At 40.2% G+C, this 20,663-nt stretch overlaps 2 protein-coding genes and 1 pseudogene across 3 annotated transcripts; 2 read left to right on the forward strand and 1 right to left on the reverse strand.

The window, feature by feature from the left end:
• Positions 1-472: 472 nt before the first annotated feature.
• Positions 473-5,941, forward strand: LOC116249532 (nucleoid-associated protein At2g24020, chloroplastic). The gene is made up of 7 exons (XM_031622647.2): positions 473-700; positions 2,903-3,060; positions 3,951-4,051; positions 4,138-4,177; positions 4,668-4,739; positions 5,503-5,559; positions 5,634-5,941. The coding sequence occupies exons 1-7, from the start codon at positions 607-609 to the stop codon at positions 5,706-5,708; spliced, it is 597 nt and encodes a 198-aa protein (XP_031478507.1). The 5' UTR covers positions 473-606; the 3' UTR covers positions 5,709-5,941.
• Positions 5,942-8,332: 2,391 nt separating this feature from the next.
• On the forward strand, positions 8,333-13,972 carry LOC116249595 (phospholipase D alpha 1-like; annotated as a pseudogene).
• Positions 13,973-14,318: 346 nt separating this feature from the next.
• Positions 14,319-20,506, reverse strand: LOC116251109 (serine carboxypeptidase 24-like). 2 transcript variants are annotated; one of them, XM_031625186.2, is made up of 9 exons: positions 19,971-20,492; positions 18,165-18,272; positions 17,982-18,077; positions 17,790-17,882; positions 17,148-17,233; positions 16,519-16,922; positions 16,015-16,107; positions 15,331-15,436; positions 14,319-14,733 (listed from the first exon to the last, which is right to left on the reverse strand). In XM_031625186.2, exons 1-9 carry the CDS (start codon positions 20,242-20,244, stop codon positions 14,566-14,568), a joined length of 1,428 nt encoding a protein of 475 aa, XP_031481046.1. In that variant the 5' UTR covers positions 20,245-20,492; the 3' UTR covers positions 14,319-14,565. The 2 variants fall into 2 exon arrangements, with proteins under 2 accessions (XP_031481046.1, XP_031481045.1); XM_031625185.2 differs by having other exon boundaries at positions 17,790-18,077; positions 19,971-20,506.
• Between the last annotated feature and the right edge of the window lie 157 nt (positions 20,507-20,663).

Here is a 20,663-nt window from a genome sequence, read left to right on the forward strand (position 1 = left end):
CACGTTCAAAGCGGCTGCCCTTTTCACTAGCAGCAGTGATCTCAAACTTGCAACCTGAACTTTTAACATGGTGGAGCAAGTTCTGCGTGTGTGGTATTTTGAACTAAAATTTCCTTGAATTCCTTGGTGAGCTGAGATTGGTACCATTCGATCCAGAACATTTTCAGTATCAGCCAACCTGACAAGATCCGGATAGCCCGAACCAGGTCCGAGCATCATAAGCATTGTGAGTCAAGCTCGGGCCTGAAGTCCTGGTCACCGCGCCTTATGAGGACAACAACATAGATAAACCCAAACTTCGGAGGAGTCGGGCTGATCTAGATCCAGACTAATTTTCAGAGTTCGAATCTGGGTTTGAACTTCGAACTTATCTTGTTCCAAGCATCGCAAGGTCTGTAAATAGAGAAGGAAAGAAGGGTATTTGTGTAACTCTTTCTGTTCTCAGTCCCAAGTTTTTCATTTTTCCTTTCCCAACCCATAGAGCGGAGCCGTCACGCACGTCGGGGTCCGCACGTACGCGATATCTTTTGCCCCGCGTTATCCGACTATCCTTGCCTTCTGCAGAGTGCAGACAGAGGGAGTGTGTGCGGGGAAGGAAAGGAAGAGATGGCGTCCATCAACACTCTAACGAGCCACGTTTGTCACTTGAAGCACCTCGATCGGAAGCAGAACCCTATCTCTTCCTCTTGCTCCTCCTCTTGTAACTCTCTCTCTCGTGCTCTCTCTTACCTTTTTCCTTTTATGTCCATGACTGGGTGTTTCTAGATATTTTTAGGCGCCTTGATGGATTCTGCGGCTAATTTCGTATAGGGTGTGAGAATCTGAGTATAACTTCGTACCAGTGAAAAGGGTATTTGGTTTGTCTAAGTGGTTTTTCCGGTTTCCATTAGGCAATTGTATTCATTCTGTCTTATGAATCGACGTCGAAATTCTGGCTTTCTATTGGGTTTCGTAGACAATAGCTGCTGGCGTGATTCATCTATGTTTTAGTTAGCTGATTATGGTTCTTTTTGACAAATGGTAGTTGGGGTGAAAATTTGTGCATTTGGGGGCATCTTGGCCGAACTACCTATATCTGTCGTGGGAACGACATGGAGGAGGCAGTTTTTACGTTCGATTTTTTTGGTTTGGGGGGAAAGGGGCGTGGGGATTCTCTCCTCTTTGGAATGAGGTTGCCGATTTCGCAACTCCTCGTCTTTCAAATGCGTGAACCTCCTTCAATGCCACAAAAAACTTAAAGTCGGTGTTGAAGCTTTATGCTAACTGATTGAACTGTGACCACTGGGTGCACAGTCACTACCCTTGAAATATCACATTCTTGTTGCGGTACTGTCATATCCTATAAGTATCCAGAAACTGTGGTACCTTCAAAATATCACCTGTAGAATACTTCAGATTGATGTACACATCTTTTTAAGTTTTCATGTTTTTGTTTGTGTATCTTTCTTATATGTTTAAAATTGCATATATGCTGCTGAATTTCCAGCTACAGTTTCCTGGGTTTTTTCAAACGTTCATTGCATGATCTTTCTTGCCTTGACAACCTTGATGAAAGTTCTATGGCTGAACATGCACATGCTATTGATAAAGAATAAAAAGGAGGAGTAAGATGTAACTTTTAGATGCTAAGTCACATAGGTATGGGACCTATGGGTATGGGAAAGTGGGTACAGGTACGCCAATTTTAGAAAATCTTGGGTTCAGTACAGCAAAGAAAAAACTGTATGTCTATATAGATATATATTTTATATATACAACACATCATTAAGACAATTTTTGATAGTTCCTTTGATGATTCCTACACGTAACCTCATAAAACATAAACAAACTACAAAAATATGGTTAAAACGTTAAATGTGGTTTGGAATTGGAACCATTCCAAACAACCACCAATGCCTCCATATCAGCATTGGCATACCGCCATACCGGTAATGGTATGTTGGCATAACCCATGTTATGTGACTTAGTTCAAAGTCTTCAGACGACATTTGTCTGCACAAAAAACTAATTTAATGCATGGTATGTGTTTGAATATTTTTCCTTGTTATTGGTTTCTCTCACTTAAACTTGAATGACTCAATCGGAAAATTTGACTATTACAAAATTTTACTGGATTTTTTTCTAAGTCCTTCGGCACTACTGCTGCGCTTCTATGATTATTTTCTCAAGTTACCTCTTCCTATTTTCCCTTTTTCTCTTTGTCTGGTGGCCTGCAGGTTTCTGAATTATTCCCCAAACACCTTAAGTGGGTGTCATTGAGGTAGCTAACTGGAAAGCTATTTTATCAGCTTAGCCATGAGTTTATTCTCGGTTATCAAGAGGTTCTGCACTTCCCTGGAAGCTCAAATACAGAAAACCAAATTGGAAGCTGTAATTAGGCACTTTGAATGCTTTTTTTTTTTTCATTTTATGGGGAGTATTCCTTCAATGATGGGGTTTGTTAACTCTGGCACCAGATTTTATTTGGAAAGTTTCTTAACGCAATCATGCTGCTATTGACAGGAAACTACAGTTTAATTGAAGGAATTAAACAAATGCATTTTAATCATCGAAACAAAAGGATGTAGTCCTTTGAAAGAAGAAACATATTAAAATAAATGTGCTCCAATTCTGTCTCTTTTTTTGGCAACTTTCATTTTACATGCATATTTCTTCTGAATCTCAGTTCCCCTTGGAAACCTTGTTTTACATGGTTTTTACAGTTTTCTGGACATTTGGTCTTTATTTTAAATAAATTTCAAACTCAGAATACAAGACAAGATTAAAATTGCCGCTTTGACTGCCATTCCCTGTATGTATATGTAAATAAGCATTAATTTTTACCTTCAATTTGTTGTTTATATAATATTTGACCTTAGCAGTCTCTATCTTCTACTCATGCTTTCTTTGCCTTCCCCTGTAGGTAATGGATTAATAAACAGGAGCACAAGTAATGTACGTCAGCTATCGCAGTCCTGCAAGAGAGCCCCACATCCACATACAAGAAGACCTTTGAAGATATACAGCCTGTTTGGAGGGAAAAAGGACGATAATGAAAATAATGATGAAACCGCCAAGAAGGTGTGTTTTGTTATTCTCAGAAAAACAGTCTAATCCTTTGTTTTGTTTCAGTGTCACAGATATCGCGATACTTTCGAAAATATTGTGATATTAACGTAAAAAATAAGAAAAACAAAAAAAGGGACAAAATTGTGATATTTTGGAAAAAAGTAGGAGAAGTATTTATCGCATTTTTTCACAATTTTTTCCAATTTTTTCATTTTTCTATTTTTTATCATTGATATTATCATGGATTTAAATATAAACATAAACTAAATTATTTTCATCATATCATTAAAACATTCCTTTTGTCACTTTTATATAGTTTTATTTATGTTTTGCTGTTAGTTTCTCATTTATTTCATTTATAGTTTTTTTTGTTTTTTAAAAGTTTTTGCGTTTTTCCCAAGATTTTCCCCCCAAAAAAAAAAACTTCACTGTTAAAAACCTTAGAACGGTATTTGTGACACTGTTCTGTACATTATGTTCAGTCTTTTCTAACAAACTAAAGGACTGATTTGCTTTGTTTGTACATTATGTTTGTCCTTTCTAATAAACTGATTTATTATATAAAAAAAGGGAATAGTATGTTATTTTCTTACTTGAAAAATCCGAAGTTAACAGCTTTTACCTCAGTAGGTCGTAAACCTTGGAACTTCTCAGACGTTGGTAACTCAAGAGGCCCAACTCAAGGGCTTCACAAATAGCTCCTATCTGGAGAGAGTGAACAATCCTTTTGCCATGTACAAAAGTCTTCCACATCTGGAGCTCCTCCAATGGCCCTTGTTGGGCCTTCTTAGACTAACAGTTCCTACCATTTGGGCTTGCATCTTTTTTGCTCTTCATAATGCTGTTCTTTAAGTACCATCATTGAACACAGTGTTCTGTTTGTTTCATGCTTGTGCTTGCAGGCAGGTTTATTCGGGAACATGCAAGGTCTGTATGAGACAGTAAAGAAGGCTCAGATGGTAGTCCAGGTTGAGGCAGTACGTGTCCAAAAGGAACTTGCTGCGTATGTGTCACTTGTCTAATCTTAAATTACCTGTTCTATGAGTTTGTGCGTTCTTTTGAAATGGCTTGTGTTTGTCTTTTGCACAGGGCAGAATTTGATGGTTATTGTGAAGGTGAGCTCATTAAGGTATGCATTAGACATTGTCGTTTGCCATCATAGACCTTCTAAATTCTAGCCTATAAACATTGTGTCTCTGTCCCTCCTGTCATACATGAAGTGTGGATTGAGAGATCTCCAAAACTTATCTTCTGGTGCATATTTTGTGTTTGTTGGTAATAAATGTTGTGTTTGATTGGCATGCATAATTTAGTTAAGATTTATGATTTCATGCAAAGAAAAAGCAGTCTGAAGGATATTAGAATGTCAACAATAAACTGATCTACTCCAGGTAATTAACAGTCTTGTATCCTTGATGTGAATATGCCCACCAAATATATCCTTTTTAGTGGTCTCAAATTCTTTGTGCTGTAGAGACTTTTTTGTCAAATGTGGATTTGTGTAGCATAGATTACGCTGACTCCTTTCAGAGGTGTAACAAGGCTGAAAAGGCATCCAATGTTTTGTTTCCTGTGATTGAAATTTTTTTCCTCGGATTTCTGACATGGTCTGCTTTCAGGTCACACTTTCAGGAAACCAACAACCTGTTCGTACAGAAATTACTGAGGCTGCAATGGAGTTGGGACCAGAGGTAAGTGATTTTCTGTTTATGTATTATTTCCAGATTTTCTGCCTGGTTTCTAAACATTTGTTTTCCTACCACCACTTAGAATCTTCACTACTTGACCAAATTTACTTATAGGGATTAGGGAGTTAGTGCCTGCATAATTAGAAAATGCAAAGGCCTTGTACACCTGGCTGCACACCTAAAGCTCCACTATGATCCATGACCTCAGATGAGTCTCATGAAAAGACGTGAGGATTTCCTGTTTTCCTCCTTGTTCCTAGATCAGATTGGTAAACATTTGAGCAATTGCCTTCATGGATGTAAAATCCCCTAAAAAGGTGGGGCTGATGGGGACTTTATAAAGGAATCATTTGACCTGCAGATCAAGACATACTCCTAGAAAGGCTTATTTCAGATATAGGAGTTTTCTAATTCCTAGCAAACAAGAAAAAGGTCACCTGTTCATCTGTTAGTCTATGAACTGCATGTGCACATACTTCATCACCACTGGAACGCTTAATGTCTAACGTTCATCAAATTTGGTTGCAACAGCATCGATGGTGTTGGTTAGTGTTGTCTGTCTGCCACTAGCACTTCCTTAGTGGGACCAGTGTACAGCTTAGTGAATGTCATTCAATCTCCTTATGACATATTAACACTCATTAATGTTCTGAACTATAATTCAGATGCCACATTAGGATTACTTGCGCGAGCTTGGCAGTTTTAAATAAGAACCTAGTTGAATTCCATCTGGCACTGATGAACATCAATCTTCACTGTTTTCCAGAAGCTTTCTCTTTTGGTCACTGAAGCCTACAAAGATGCACATCAGAAGAGTGTACAGGTATATGATTTGATTCTGGATGTCTTGTTTTCTGTGCATCCTTTGCAGTTGATTCTGATGTGTACTGTTCACAGGCTATGAAGGAGAGAATGAGCAATCTTGCCCAGAGCCTAGGGATGCCACCAGGGCTTAGTGAGGGACTTAAATGATCAGATTAGATTGACCTGCTGGTGATGAGAGTTTCAGTTTTGTAAGCAAGCAAGCCAAATTGGTCTGGCCCTCTATGTCAATTCAGTTGGTTATTTTCGAAGCATGTGCATTCTTAAGTTTCAAAAGGTGATAGAATTGTTGCATGGATGTATTTGTCGGTGCTGTATTATTTACTTGTGGCCAAAATAACGGTATCATGAAAAGTAAGGATGCAGGGTTATAAATTTTGGCATGATGCTGGTGGCGCTTGACAAGCCTGTAGGCTTATACTATTGCTTAGTGATATTCTCTCTGGAAGAAGATGGGGTTCAATTGCCCTGCCGTTTCAATAACTAATTTTCCAGTGGACAATTTCCACCTTTCTCTTTGAAAATTGGGCATGCCTCCGTGATTGCACAGGTATCTTTAGATGGTGTCGATGACTGAAAAAACATGTTTTCAATGTTTATGGCATGGCCATGCAAAGACATCGATCAATTGAATTAGGGTTGCCAATTAATGAAACGGATTTGTCTACGATGATGGGTTTAGTATGCTCATTGACTGCACGTCGTGGTCTGTCTAAAACGTTTTCATTGTGGAAACTTTGAACCGATCGAAAGTCTGATCCCTTAATATATTTTCATTCAAATGCACTTTGAAAGCAAATTGGCTACCATTTTGATTTTTCTTAGAACTCTTTCTGGGAGCTGGATGTGAGACTGAAGATGACCAGATAAGGAAAGCTGGGGAAACCGCAGAAAACGCTTTTTGTTTGAATTTCGTAGACTCGTGGTGGATTGGCCTCTTCCGGTTCTTCATCTTTCCTTGTTTGTCTGCGTAATCATGAGAATGTGGCTAATAGTAACTAGTCCTATCCTTTATTTCCCTGTTCAATTAGGTGACCATTTCCAGCTCCTCTTCTTGTTAGCCCTTAAGCGTACCATGTAGGCTGTCTGGTTTTTTTTGCCAAATTTTATGTTCATTTTAATATTTGTTAGCATGCTGGCTTGTTTTTTGTGGGCGGATCTTTGGAAAAAGGGAACTTGAAAAGTCGAACAACCTCTGTCGATGATAAATATTGAGTGCACAATCTAATTTTATATCATGTACACTGTTCTCAGAATCACCAAGAAATATGATATTAATTGTGCGCCGGTTTCAACTTTTACATTTTTGCTAAATCTATAGTCATGAAGAGCGTCTACGTAAAAATTAATTGCAACTCACTTTTTCTCATGTCTTTATTTATGAGTCATTTGATAATGTGTCCTTTGCAAGTGAAAGATAACTACTCCCGCTTTGCATTCTTTGCTGGCGCTGGCCAGACGTCTACTCATCCCTCTCTTCCCGCTCACATGGGGATGAATATCAAATTTTTTGTTCTGGAAACGTGCATGCCTTGAAACAAGATTAGTTGGTGGGCTTAGGATGTGAAGGAAGGTCAAGCAAATACCGCATCGCAGCAGCCATGCTTCCAAAACATGGGTTTATTGTACATTTTAACTGCCACTTTTGGTTTGTAATCTGTTAAGTAGGACAACAATCAAACGGTTTTAGATTTTACGAGTTATTTTGAGTGGTCAATCTTTCAATTCAAGCAAAGAGCTGTTCTTGATTCCTCGTCCACTTTTTTTATTAAATAAAAGGGAGGTGGCCGTCAATCGCAGCAGATTTGCGTTGGAATTCAAGTTGCAGTAGTACGCCCAAGGAATTGTCCGCAACTTTTATCAACTCGTGGTGGCACCTTAGGTCAATCGCTCATCCTATTCGGATACGACGTGTTGATATTAAGGTCAATCCTGGGTTTCAACTTTCAAGAACTCGTTTCTCGAAGAGCAATTGCGGCGAGAAGCAGAGAAGGAGGCACACGCAATCACGGCCTGAAATCGACATGCAGAGAAGGGGTGCGCCGGATTCATGTTCGGAGACGCAAGCGTGACATTAATTTCCCTTGAAAAATCGTCTTCCTTGACTTAATTTTCTAAACATATGGCACCCACATGGTTGTATTGCACTGACGTGCATTCAACTGCATTTGAAATTATTTATTTATTTTTTAAATGTTCTAAACTCAAACTGCATGTGGCGGACAATGTAGTTGTCATGCTTCAGAACTTACAACCATACTCCTGGATAAGTTAATTTTGGAAGTTTGGTGTTGAGATTTTGAACGAAGTTCTGGGTTAACCTATATCAGTACCGCATACTTATGCGGCCTACCCAAGAGTGTGTGGCTCAGTTTGAACCATTGATCAGATCCATATGGTCAGGATTTGGGGAGGAAGAACATTAAAGAATGATTCAATTTCTAAAATATATAAAAGCACAAATTTCAGTGGAAAAAATGCAGATCGCACACGGTTTTTCTTGTACAGATATGCATTGCACCTTCTAAATAGTGGAAGTTTACAATACCTCGACTTACTCTACTTGATCCCGGAATCTGAACGGTTATATACTTGTTCTAGAAGATGAACCTGAGTCAAAGGATCAGGTTATCAAGCTTCAAAGAAAACGCAGGTACTGCTACCCCACCATCAACTAACGTTCAAAATCTTCAGTTCAAAGCAGCTCTGACCATTCAGTAGGGCACAAAAGAGAGAATGCAGGAACATGTTTGCCATACATCGAATTGGGAACGTCCAAAACATCGACGAACTTGTCTTCAAAGAAGCACAGAGATGTGGCCCTGCCGCAGTAATTGTTCACATTTCTTGGAAGATGACGGGAAGCACACGGTGCCATAGAAATCGATGACCCAACTCAGCATTTTGAATGGGTACTTTGCAAGTTGATGTTGTCGATCAAAGAAGATTTTGAATCGGAGAGAAGCATTAACTAGCGACCAGTTGGAAAAGTCAGCCATTACACTAAGTTTCCTTCGCATTTGCTTCTTATGTGGGAACATGATTGCTGTAGTGCATTCCTCAATTTCTTACTATTCATATTGTAGGTTATTACTTTTTTCCTTTTTGGTCTCCTTTAGATTTTTTGAATGATGAAACAGTTGTGAGTCCAATCAAGTTTAAGTCGACCACCCAGCACTTCCATGAAAAGCTGCAACCACTCAGTTTGACCCATTGCAAGGAAGGAAACACGCTTCTAACAGAAGAGAACATGTTCAGAAATATTCTAGAAGGAAAGGAAGACGGCCTCTAACGTGTAATTATATATATGCATATGTAGATGGTGTATGACACAGCACAATGTGCAGCGATAAAGGAGGAGCAAGAGAGGGCATGGGGGGATCTCATCTGCTACTTCATGGCGTCCTCAATGTAACCATTTTCGAAGCTGCTGACCTTCATCACGACATTCACAGGCTCGAATTACAGGTACATCTCTCTCTCTCTCTCTTTGTTTCCCCCAACATTAGTAAGAAAATCAGAACTGATTTAGATTGGTTATTTAGTGGAAGCCAGAAACGTCAAAATTTTTGCAATTTTCTTCAAGACAAGCTTTTACGAATATGATTCGTATACTTTGTTAGAGAAAAATACTAGAGTTGGAGCCTTAGATATGTGTGCTACAGATAGCTGACGAGAGGAGCATTGAAAATGATAGCAATATGCCATTGACCTTTTTCCGATAGTTTTGAAAACTGTTCATAAAAAACTATACTACCTATGAAGTTTTTGCGTTTCGGTTGCCTAAAAATTGGAGTAATCACTCGATACTATTTGTACTATTCAATCAAATTCAACTTAATTGCTTATTGAACTGATTTAGTTCCCTACTCAAGAAATATCCAATATCAATAAGAATTTTGAGGAATTGTTTCATCTATTTATTGTGTAAAAGGGAAACCACTGCATCTAGTTGTAACCCAGATTCGATTTAATAATGATGCGCTTGCGCCATCTTGAGAAATTTTTTCAGACTTCTTAAAATTCAAAGGCTACCAACGTGCCAAATTTTTTATCATTCAAAGAGAAACCTACTTTTTTGGGGAAAAGCCTGACATCTCTCATGATGAACACAACATTTATAGGGAGGGACTTTGCTAGTTCAAGAACAAACTTGGGCTTAGATGCAGCGGGTGTGCTGGATTCTGTTGTCAGATCTCTCAATCTGATCTGCTCATTCCGTGCCCATGAGACGTGGTGACGGTGAGATCAGGCTCAGTCGCTTCTTTAAGTCGCGGAAAATTAAAACGACACACAAACTGAGACAGATAGGACTCGTGAAAGCAGTGTGAGCTGTGAAGTAGGACGCTGATAAGGGAGAACAAAGTTTGAAAGAAAGAAATCAGGCACGCTGACATCTATGGCTTGTTCTCTTACTGTTTCTGCATTCAAGAAAGAACGTGGAAACATGGGACTGAACCAGAGATTGTATCTGAGAGGCTGTTCAGCCTTCCAGCGCCTTACCCAGCTGTCCTGTGGCCGCCGGCCTTGAAGAAAGAGAGAGACAGATAGAGATGTCCGATGCTTCCTTTCGTCTCTTTCAGAGATCCCCTCAAAACAAAAAATTTGACGGGGGCCACTTTTTCAAAAAGCTAAAGGCCAAACTTTAGATTCACTTCACTCTTTTTGGCAGATTATAATTTTTTTTTACGGGCCCAATTTTCTTTATGAAATTTCCTTACGGCCTTTCATATTTCTATTATATTTTAATAGGTACTTCATTCTTTCAAAACTTCCCTTGAGCTGGAAGAACTTGGCTTCTGAATTTTTCTTGTCAGACCCAACCTAAATCTGCCCCAAGTCTTATTGGATCTATTTGATTGCGAGGTATTCTAAGAAGATTGCTATGTTCATAGCAATTTATATATTGTTGAATCTATTTAGTTCAGACTTGGAGCTGTTTCATACATTCATTTTTTGGTACATGCGTATGACAGAAAAAATATTACAGCTTTTCAGACGGATTCTAAAGGATCAAATTCCATTTGCAAGCTGCCATGGAAATGAACCTGCTTTAGATAACCAATCATCATCATGCATGTTTCTCTTTTCTTATATCAGGCAGCCGAGAACTCAGAAAAATCATTGGACTTGAATGATTTTCCACACAGCAAGCTGTATACAACAGTGGACATTGGGCTGGAACGGCTTGCAGAGACCCAGGTTGTAAAATTCCACGCTGAGAACCCAATCTGGGATCAGTCTTTCCGGATCTACACAGCGCACAATACAGATTTCATTATCATCTCAGTAAGAGACCATCTGCCACTCTACACCGATATTGTTGGTAGGGCCAAGATTCCGGTTACCGAACAGTTTCAATCCGGTGAACCAATACAAGGCTGGTTTAAACTACTGAACCATGAAGACAGGCAGCTTGGCAATGCAAAGATCCGTATCCACCTCCAATTCACTGATGCCAAACTAGACCCACATTGGGGCCAGGGAATCAAGGATCAACAATTTTCAGGTGTACCTCACACTTTCTTTCCACTAAGGCCAAATTGCCATGTTACCTTGTATCAACACTCTCATCTTTCAGATGAATATAGACCTCCAATCAATATCTGCGGCAATCATAGGCTTGAACCAGCAAGGTACTGGGAGGACCTTTACAAGGCCATAGATCAAGCCCAGCACTTTATCTATATAGCAGGTTGGTCAATCAATGTATCTATAACACTTGTTCGTGACCCAGGGCGGCCGGTGCTTGGATCTAAGGGTGTGACCCTAGGTGAACTCCTTAAGCAGAAGGCTGATGAGGGATTAACGGTCTTGGTGATGGTCTGGCAGGATCGGACCTCGGTTTCCCTCTTGAGCAATGCTGGCCTTATGAAGACTCATGACACTGAGACCTTTGAATACTTCAAAGGTACAAATGTCAAGTGTTTCTTGTGTGCTAGAAATGCAAACCCTTCAGTGAGTACAGCTGAGCACATCCAGATTGGGACTGAGTTCACACATCACCAGAAGACTGTGACCCTTGATGCAGAAGGACATGATTCAGCTAGAAAAGTAATCAGTTTTGTTGGCGGAATTGATCTCTGTGACGGAAGGTAATTTTTCGTGCCAATCACAACTGGATTTTAAAATGAACTAGTGAATATTTGCATGAGCTTGATTAGGACACAAACCCTTGTCTAAAATGCCCACATGGACTTAAGATTTTATCAGTACGAATAAGCTTGTCCATGCATCCTATGGGTTTAAGCCCAGCAGGATGTGTAGTTCTGAACTTTCATGGCTTTAGTGGCTATCAATAGTGTGGGAATGGCATCAGTAGAGAGCACTCAGTAGTCACTAGAAGTGCTATAGGGTTGCTAACTCTCAAAAAGAGCCAACATCATATGCAGCATGATTCGCATATATGCTATAGCAAGTTTTCCCTGTACTGTGGTATGATCTGAATTGCATTGTTATGATAATGAGCATCATCTGTACTGCAACATAACCTGCATACGCCAACTAATATAGTTAGAATTTTTTCTGTGTTAATTTAACTTAGTCTGAATTTTATTAGGTATGACGACGAGCAGCATGAACTGTTCCAAAAGTTGGACACTGCCTACTTGCATGACTTTCAGCAGAACAATATTGAGGATGCTGACCTTAAACACGGAGGTCCGCGTGAGCCATGGCATGATGCTCACTCCCGCATAGAAGGCACAGCTGCTTGGGATGTCCTAACCAACTTTCAGCAACGTTGGCGAAAACAATGCCCCCTGAATTTATAGACTCTCTGCTTGAAATAGGCCACTTTCCTGATGTTTTCCCTCCACCAGAATCTTATCAATCTGGTGATGACAGTTCATCATCTTGGTCAGTCCAAGTTTTCAGGTCTATTGATGATGCATCAGTCATTGGATTCCCAGTTTACCCTAAGGCGGCATTTGCACTTGGACTGCACAAACGCAAAGATGTGACAATTGATCGAAGTATACATGCTGGTTACATTGAAGCAGTACGGAGAGCTAGGAGGTTCATTTACATAGAAAACCAGTACTTTTTTGGCAGCTGTTTTGCTTGGTCTGAAGATAGAGATTGTGGCTGCTCGAATTTGGTCCCAATTGAGATTGCGCTGAAGATTGCTAGTAAGATAAGAGCAGGAGAAAGGTTTTGTGCATATGTGGTGACACCAATGTGGCCAGAAGGAAAACCTGAATCTGATACTGTACAGACCATTCTACACTGGAATAGAATGACCATGGAGATGATGTATAGAATCATAGGAAGTGCTATCAACGAGGCTGGTATGGAAGGAAAGGCCAGTGTTTGTGATTATCTGAATTTTTACTGCCTTGGGAACAGAGAAGTTAAAAGGGCAGAAGAGTACAAGCCACTCAAGTTGCCAGAAGTGGGATGCAATTATTGGCGAGCACAGATGAACCGGAGGGCCCCAATATATGTGCACTCAAAGCTCATGATCGGTAAGAAACCAAAACTCGTACTTGAACATTTATCTAAGAGTGTTTAGGAAATCTCGAGATTGGTTAATGTTGACTGCTGATTGCTTTGTTGGTCCACTTTGATTTGAGATGGTCCTGGCCTGAATTTGTAAGTATGAACGCCTGACCATGTAATTTAAGCCGTCTAATTGCCCAGGATGTTAACAATTAGGATAATGGAGTTGTTCTTGATCGAACCCATTTCATGCTTGCAGATGTGAACTATGAATTGATCAGTCTGATGTGAAAATTGTCTGAGCCATTTCATCATCTGATTTTGTTTCTATATTTCTTAGAAATTTCCTGTAGGTATGCTTCTGTCTATCTATTAGCTAATCGAGTGGATTGAATGTTGTAATATCGCAGTGGATGATGAGTACATAATAATTGGGTCGGCCAACTTGAACCAAAGATCACTTGATGGAGGAAGAGACACGGAGATTGCCCATGGCTCATTTCAACCGGCACACATCAACGGACTAAACGAACCAGCTCGAGGTCATATCTATGGCTACAGAATGTCCCTCTGGTACGAGCATTTTGTAAACCAACACATGGAGTCCTTGGATATTTTCAATCAACCAGAGAGCCCGGAGTGCGTGAGGATGGTAAATAAGATTGCTTATCATCTCTGGGAGTTGTATTCTGGGGATGAAGTCGTGGAGCTTCCAGGCTATCTGCTGCCATTTCCTGTGTGTGTCTTAGAAGATGGGACTCTAGTGGACCTGACTGAAAGTGGCGTGTTCCCGGACACTAGTGCAAGTATCAAGGGAAAGAGATCACTTCTCCCTCACATGCTCACCACTTGATAAAAACAAAGTGTGTTCTTCGGTTTTGTTAGTTAGAATGCGTACCCATTAGGCAAGGTAATTGTGTTTGTAACCATTGATTCATTTGTACAATTAGAACTTTAAATTGAATAGATTGAAATCTCGCTCTCATTCTATTTCGGTCTTTCCCCTCATTATAGCAAGAAAAAATGCAAAGCTTCTGAAGGTTCTCTTATGACATGTCTGCGCTCCAGTCTATATTTAGACGTAGACCCAACTCGGCCGGAGGCCTACCCTACCAAGATTGCATTGGAACCCATTGATAGCAGGGGGAGCCAGAAATTTCTGTCTAAGGGGCACTAGCAATAAACCTTAAAATTTTAAGGAGCATCAACAAGTCAGTAAGAAAAATTGCCCTAAGATATCAATATAAAAACAAGTATCCTCTGATTGATTGCCCTGCTCAGTTTTACCGGTCCCATTCAAAGTTCAAAGTCCAGTTAGACTGAGATGAAATTATGCATTTTAAAATGGAGAGATCAGATCTCAAATTTTTCAACATCACAAGCTTAACCGCAGGCCTTATTCCAAATTATCAGTAGAACTGTGGCTGTTCGTATCCGGAACTCTGAAAGTCATTCTTAGAATAACAATAAAGAAACAATCTTACAGTAAATAATTACTTCTTGCACTCACAAGTCCTCAAGGAGGACGACTAACGCTTTCTCTGTATCTGAAAAAATGAGAAACGTTCTAAGGACGGCCACCTTCAGCCATGCCAACACCGGCGAGCGTTCTTCCGGCCAAGAATGACTTGAAGAGGGAGAATGCCCTCTTTGCTTGGAAAGTTGGAACTTGATGCCCGGCTCCTCTCACAGTAGCAAAGGTCAGACCTTGGTACACCTCTGTCCATCCTCCCACCTAACCAATAGTTCACAAATAGTTAACAGAAACGTATGAAGTGACCTGCCTAGAACGTATTCATCTTCTTCTACTAAAAAGACTGTAGGTCGAGCTGTGCTTTTGAAAGGATAAAATGAATACCGTACAGATATTGTTTGAATCTTGTTTGGAGCTCTCAAACGTTCCTCTCATGAGAAGAACTTGAAAACTAGACAACATTTTAGCCGGAAGTCTACTTTTTTGGACAGAACATTTTTATCTAAGAACTTCTGTCTTAAGGAACTCTACGCAGAGTTTTATGCTACTGTTTTTGCTTATTTTCGTTTTGGTAAAAGAACAGAAATGGCAAATGAATAAAGTATATGGTTGCAGCAGGTTGGTCAGTAGAACACCAAGTCCGGCCGGTGGAGGGCATCATTGCCGTCAACCAGGAAAAGATAAAAACTCTTCTCTTCTTTTTTTTTTTCACCAAAACTTTATTTCACCACACCCCGTCAGACGTCTCGGTTTCTATTTAGTTCGAAAATGAAAGGCTTACTTAACGGGAAGCAGAAATAGAAGTGAGAGGCTATTTACCTAAATTTTTGTTTTCCAAGTTGAGAATGAGGAGCATACCTGGCCATCAGAGTACCATGGGTACCAAGGAATCTTCACAGGGAGGCCGAGGTGACTCAGAGAAAACCTCGTTGCAGTCACTGGAACCACTGAGTCTGCATCTCCACTGCAATTGCACAAGAATTTAAATTTGGCAACCCGAAATTTGGACAGAGCCAACTAGCATCCTTTTCTGGCAATTTTCCTTTTCTTTTTTTGTTGAATAGAAAATGCAATATCAGAGACTGTTTTGTGCAGATATGCTAGAAGAAGCAAAAGAAGAGTCGATTATACCACTGTAGAGTATCTGCAACGTACCCTTTCCCGTATCATCTCTTCCCCATCATAGGGGAAAGGGAAGTCCTGACTAGTCCTTGATGATGTGACATATCATTTCGAGCAGTTTGGGAACTTCTTTATGTTTCATATGTTTCAACAAACATGATAAATGGATATCAAAATTTTAAATCTTGATCTCGCTTAGGGGGTTTGGTTTGAAAACCCTTCAAATCGAAGGAGGTCCATGGTTCAACAAGCAGCACACCCTGGCTTAAGCTGATCGGAGTCTGATTAAGCCCATCACGTAAATTTATTTTTGGAAAAAATGAAAAAGCAAAGAGGTATATATATACCAATATGTGAAGAAACTAAGCTCAGCAGTTAGGTTGAATGTTGAGATCTCATGGAAGATAATCCATTGAGTACCTGAAAACCCAAATTCGAAGACCAGCTTTGATGAGTTCCCTGTAAGTGGGCAGCATTGAAACTTGAGAATCTTTCCACTGTGTTAGCACCTCACTACCACAAAGAAAGCAGAAAATCGTCACACAAAAGAGAAGGTACCATTTACATAGAATAGCTAACAACAAAATAACAAAATTTTTGCTTCATAGCATGCTCAATTTAGCTTCTTAAGGCGACCTAAATTTCACCAAAAAGCTACTTGACTTGCGAACTGGTACAGTAGCATTAAAGGAATAAAAAGGAAAAAAGTGAATAAAATTTTTTATGATTAATAAAAAAATGTAGCGCACAGGTAGCAATTTGAAGTGAGAAATGAAGCAAAAGCGATTAAGGCTAATTTTAGAAAAGGGAAGCGAGTTTCTTAGCCACACGTTAGAGACCCAAGCTGCTCACAACTCTAAAAGAGGAAAAGGGAAACTGCGTATCCTGATCAAGAAGACATATTCAGAGATGACTTCATATTACCTGCAGGTTGTCCATTTGTATGGTATACCACTTGTATTCGCATGCATCGCTCGTTGCACATCGAGCCTGTTGTAGTATTGTACTGCATAGTTCTCAGAACAAGGATCATATCCATAAGTAGGGCTCCCAATCAAAGTGTTCTTTAGCAGAATCCCGGACAACCTGCTTTTAGATGATGTTGGACAAGATGGTGTATAAATACTATAGGGGTTAATGTTCCCAAAATCATGGGTAGCAGCATGCTCAATGATGTCATTGCACTTTTCTGTACGGTCAGCTGGACGTGAGAAGTTGCAGAATTTGAGTATAGATTTGTAGGTGGCGTCAGAGATGAGTGCATGACTCCACCAGTAGTTTACTGTGCCTATATTGTCATAGTTGCTGTCCATCACTGGATTCCCCACCTGTATATGTAGATATTTTGCACAGACGCATTATGAATTTTCCAACAACAAAGTGAAGAACTGGAATGATTAAATTGGTAGAGAAGAAGGGAAAAGAAAAAAATCACAAGCAGCAGCTAACTTCAGGACCTAAATCAAGAAAGTTGGTGAGCTTGGATCTGGTAGAGTTGAATTTGGAACGTTTTAGAATCAATTTCGTCTTAATTTTGGGGAGGAAAGACTTACAAGAAAACCCTTGAGGTTGATGAGATTGCTTTTGGTGACCTTGTTGTAGTCGTGAACCTTCTTTGCTAATTGGGGTATGTAGTGCCCTACAGAGAAACAATTTTGAGCAAAATGAGTAAGAAGATGACACTTTCCAAGAATATTAAGCCTACCATCCGAAGTTCTTATCTCAAGAAATCATTTTTATTTGTGTCCTGAAATTTTCTTCCTAGATTATTGAGACTGATCACTACGGACAACTGAGATAAAACTGATAAGAATTTTCTGTAACTATATACATATACAGCTAAGATGTTTCAGAGCGCCCCCTCTAGAAAATAATCATCTGGTCATGTATAACAGTCTGACGCATCAAGAAATATGATCTCAGCAGTCATGTTGGACAATTTCATGTAGGAGCTACTCCGGAAATGGGGTACCTGGCCCTGCTGGTTTAACCTGTCAAAGTAAACCTTTTAAGAGGAAGGCTACCCTATATAGTTTGTTCTTTGACTGTAGCGCTGCTCTAAACCAAATTGATCATTCATTGGCATAGAAATTGAATGTTGGTAGAGAGCACAAGACTTATTTTGGGAATTTTGTAATGTGAAATATCCTACAGTCACAAACTCAGGATCAATCACAGGACGAACTCAGATATACCTGCATAGCTTTCCCCCGCAATGTAGAAATCCCTGTGTTTGTAGCGAGGGAACCTTGTCAGCCATCCCAGTAGAAAGGTCAACGAATCACTAGCTGAAGATTTTGTCACGATATATGGAAGCACATTAATAATGAAAATAATAAGAGTAAATCGTTTATAAACAGACAGAATCAACAAAGAGGTAAATTTACCTGTACGTTCATCTCCAAACCCAGCCAGGTCAGAGCTCGTATTGGTATAAGAAAATCCAACACCCGCTGGTGATTCAAGGAAGAGGATGTTTGCCTCTACACACAAAAGTCACCAAGTTAGGAAGGCGAGAAAATGTGACTCTGTGTGCGATCGGCATTGATGGAAAACAGGGGCACACACACCTCGGTTCCAAGAGTATTTGTTCAAATAAAGAGCTGAACCATTTTTCTTGATGCGAAAGGGGCCAACCTCCGCGGATGCACCGAATGCTATGGAAGAACAACCAGGTCCTGTACCCAAAAAACAAATTGTACCCAAAAATATATATTAAGTCAATCATCTTTTGAGTTTAAAAGCATATACACTGGGGAGACTATATTTATCCATGGCTGTTTAAAGAGGCGAGTGTTGGAGGAGAGATTTTAGTGGCAGATGGCGTTTGATTCTATGGAGCAGCTGCCAACACAGGACGTGAGTTTCAGAGCTTCTTCCCATGACCCGCAGAATGCCCTTTTTCTAGTTTCGAGGTTATCACACGTGATTTGCGAGTCAAGCATCGCTAGTGGAGGAAGAGGTTAACAATTCACTGTTCAAAAAAGGGGTCTAAATGAACAATAGGTTGCTTTCATTTCAAAGGACCATCTCTGGCTCAAGTGAATAATAGCACCTACCTACGAGAATAAAGTAAGAACACAGGGACCAGCTATGCTTCGACGCTTGAAGCTTCAAAGCCAAGATAGTTCTTATCTTCCAACTGCAAATGCCAGGAATTGAATGATTGGTTTACGGAAGCGGAGCCTACAGAAACAGAGTTTAAAGCAGCGATGTAATTACTTTTGCCGTCATTATTCGATGGGATCGCAATCCCAACTTCAGCACATGGTTGTAATTTTCTATTAAAGAAGAAGCGCGTAGCTAGGAACTTGCCTAAATAACAGATTGGGCCTCCCTTAGAGGGTTGGGAGGTTGAAGCACATAAATGCAGAGTAATGTTAATGGCTTCCTGGGCCTCAGAAATTAAGGTGGTGGGCGTGCATTAAATTGCCCGGTTTTGGCGAGGCGGTTATACTTTTTCCGATGAAAAATAGTTGAAAACAATGACAGGCAGGTCGATAATCTCCTTTCCCTTCCACCTTTACCGTTCATATGTTTTAACTCTGCACCCATCTGCCTCACGGTTGAGAGTTTGCAGCTCGAAACCTTTAACGAACTCAACCAACTGCAGACTATTCAGATGAGGAGAGAAGATTACTTCATTTTACGCTCTCCTCAGAGCCGAAGCCCCAACCCTTTTTTTATTCCCTCAATTGCCGACTGTCCATGTCTGGAAAAGCCACAGATTCTAGCTTAAACTGTTTGTGTTTGGATGGTTAATCATAAAATGTCTTACACAGATATGGATCAAATCCGGATTTTTATATTCACGAGAGGTGGAGGTGGAGATACCTTTCAAGAGGCCGAAGCCTCTCTCTCTTTTTCACTGCTCCAAGGTTAATGGCTACTTTAAAACAACTTAGGTGGTGGAAAGCATAACACTCTTCAACTAAGTGTCGCGCATCAACTGAAAAGAGAGTGCTTACAAAAATCAATCTGACAACCAAAATTTCACGGACGCCCATAAGGACATGTTGATTTGTTGAAAAATAATTCAATGTTCAAAGCCAAAGGCCAAATCTTCTTCACAATGCGGATAAACAGTAATCGCGATTTTACTGCACGCTCTTTGGCTGTGTATATTATGGTGGCAGATATGAGAGCACTCTGTCTCGCCTTCTAATTGATCTTCTTTTTGATCAAGTAAAGGGTTGATCAAGTGAAAAATGAAGAGAGGTGCGAAGAAGTTTAATTCCCCTCACTTCATACTTCGAGTTTACAAGTTAGAAGCACAGAATGACCAAGTTGCCCTTCTTGACAAGGAAGCCTCGTCTCATGGATTTCCTTCCAATGAATAGAGATCTAGAGAGAGGGGGCGAGAGAGAGAGACTGACCTCCGTTAAGCCACAGGACTAGGGGTTTGGCAGTGGGGTCTATGGCGGCCTCCGTTAACCAGTAGAAGAGAGCTCTTCCGTGCTTCTTGTCGACCGTGATGTAGCCGGAATACTGAGCAAAGCTCACCGGCGGCTGCCCTGGAAGTGATTTTATCTTGTCATACTCTTGCTGCCGTTCTTGTGATGCTGGTGCTGCATTGACGCCGTGCCTGGCTGAATGAGAAGATAGAAGAAAGAAGAAGAGAAATATGCAGTACCACCCAGGAGAGCCCATCTCTCTCGCCGGCCCTCTCGCTCTAGATCTCTCTCTCTCTCTCTTTCAGAGAGGAACTTATTAAAAGATGACAATTAAGAGGAAAGAAGGGGAAGCGGGGCCATTCCTTCTATCCCAGAGTAACACCAGATATGCTGCAGATTGGCAGTGTTGAAAGTTCTAATAAAATAAATAAAGACATAGGAAACTATTTACAATACCATCCAAGTTGGCAGCTAGTGACAAAGATGGTCTCAGCCTTGCTTTCACTGTGTTTTCAACATGAACTGATATTGTGGCCCCAAAGGTTTCTGGATGAGCGGAGGAAACCCACCCCTCAAATAAGATCCTGAAGCTCTTCTCATTCTCACCACCTCCAAGGTTCAGATCTAAGTAGTTCTAGAGTGCACTCTTCAACTAGAATGTCTATTTGCAGTTTA

Source organism: Nymphaea colorata, chromosome 3 (genome assembly GCF_008831285.2).
Source record: "Nymphaea colorata isolate Beijing-Zhang1983 chromosome 3, ASM883128v2, whole genome shotgun sequence".
NCBI classification, from domain to species: domain Eukaryota; kingdom Viridiplantae; phylum Streptophyta; class Magnoliopsida; order Nymphaeales; family Nymphaeaceae; genus Nymphaea; species Nymphaea colorata.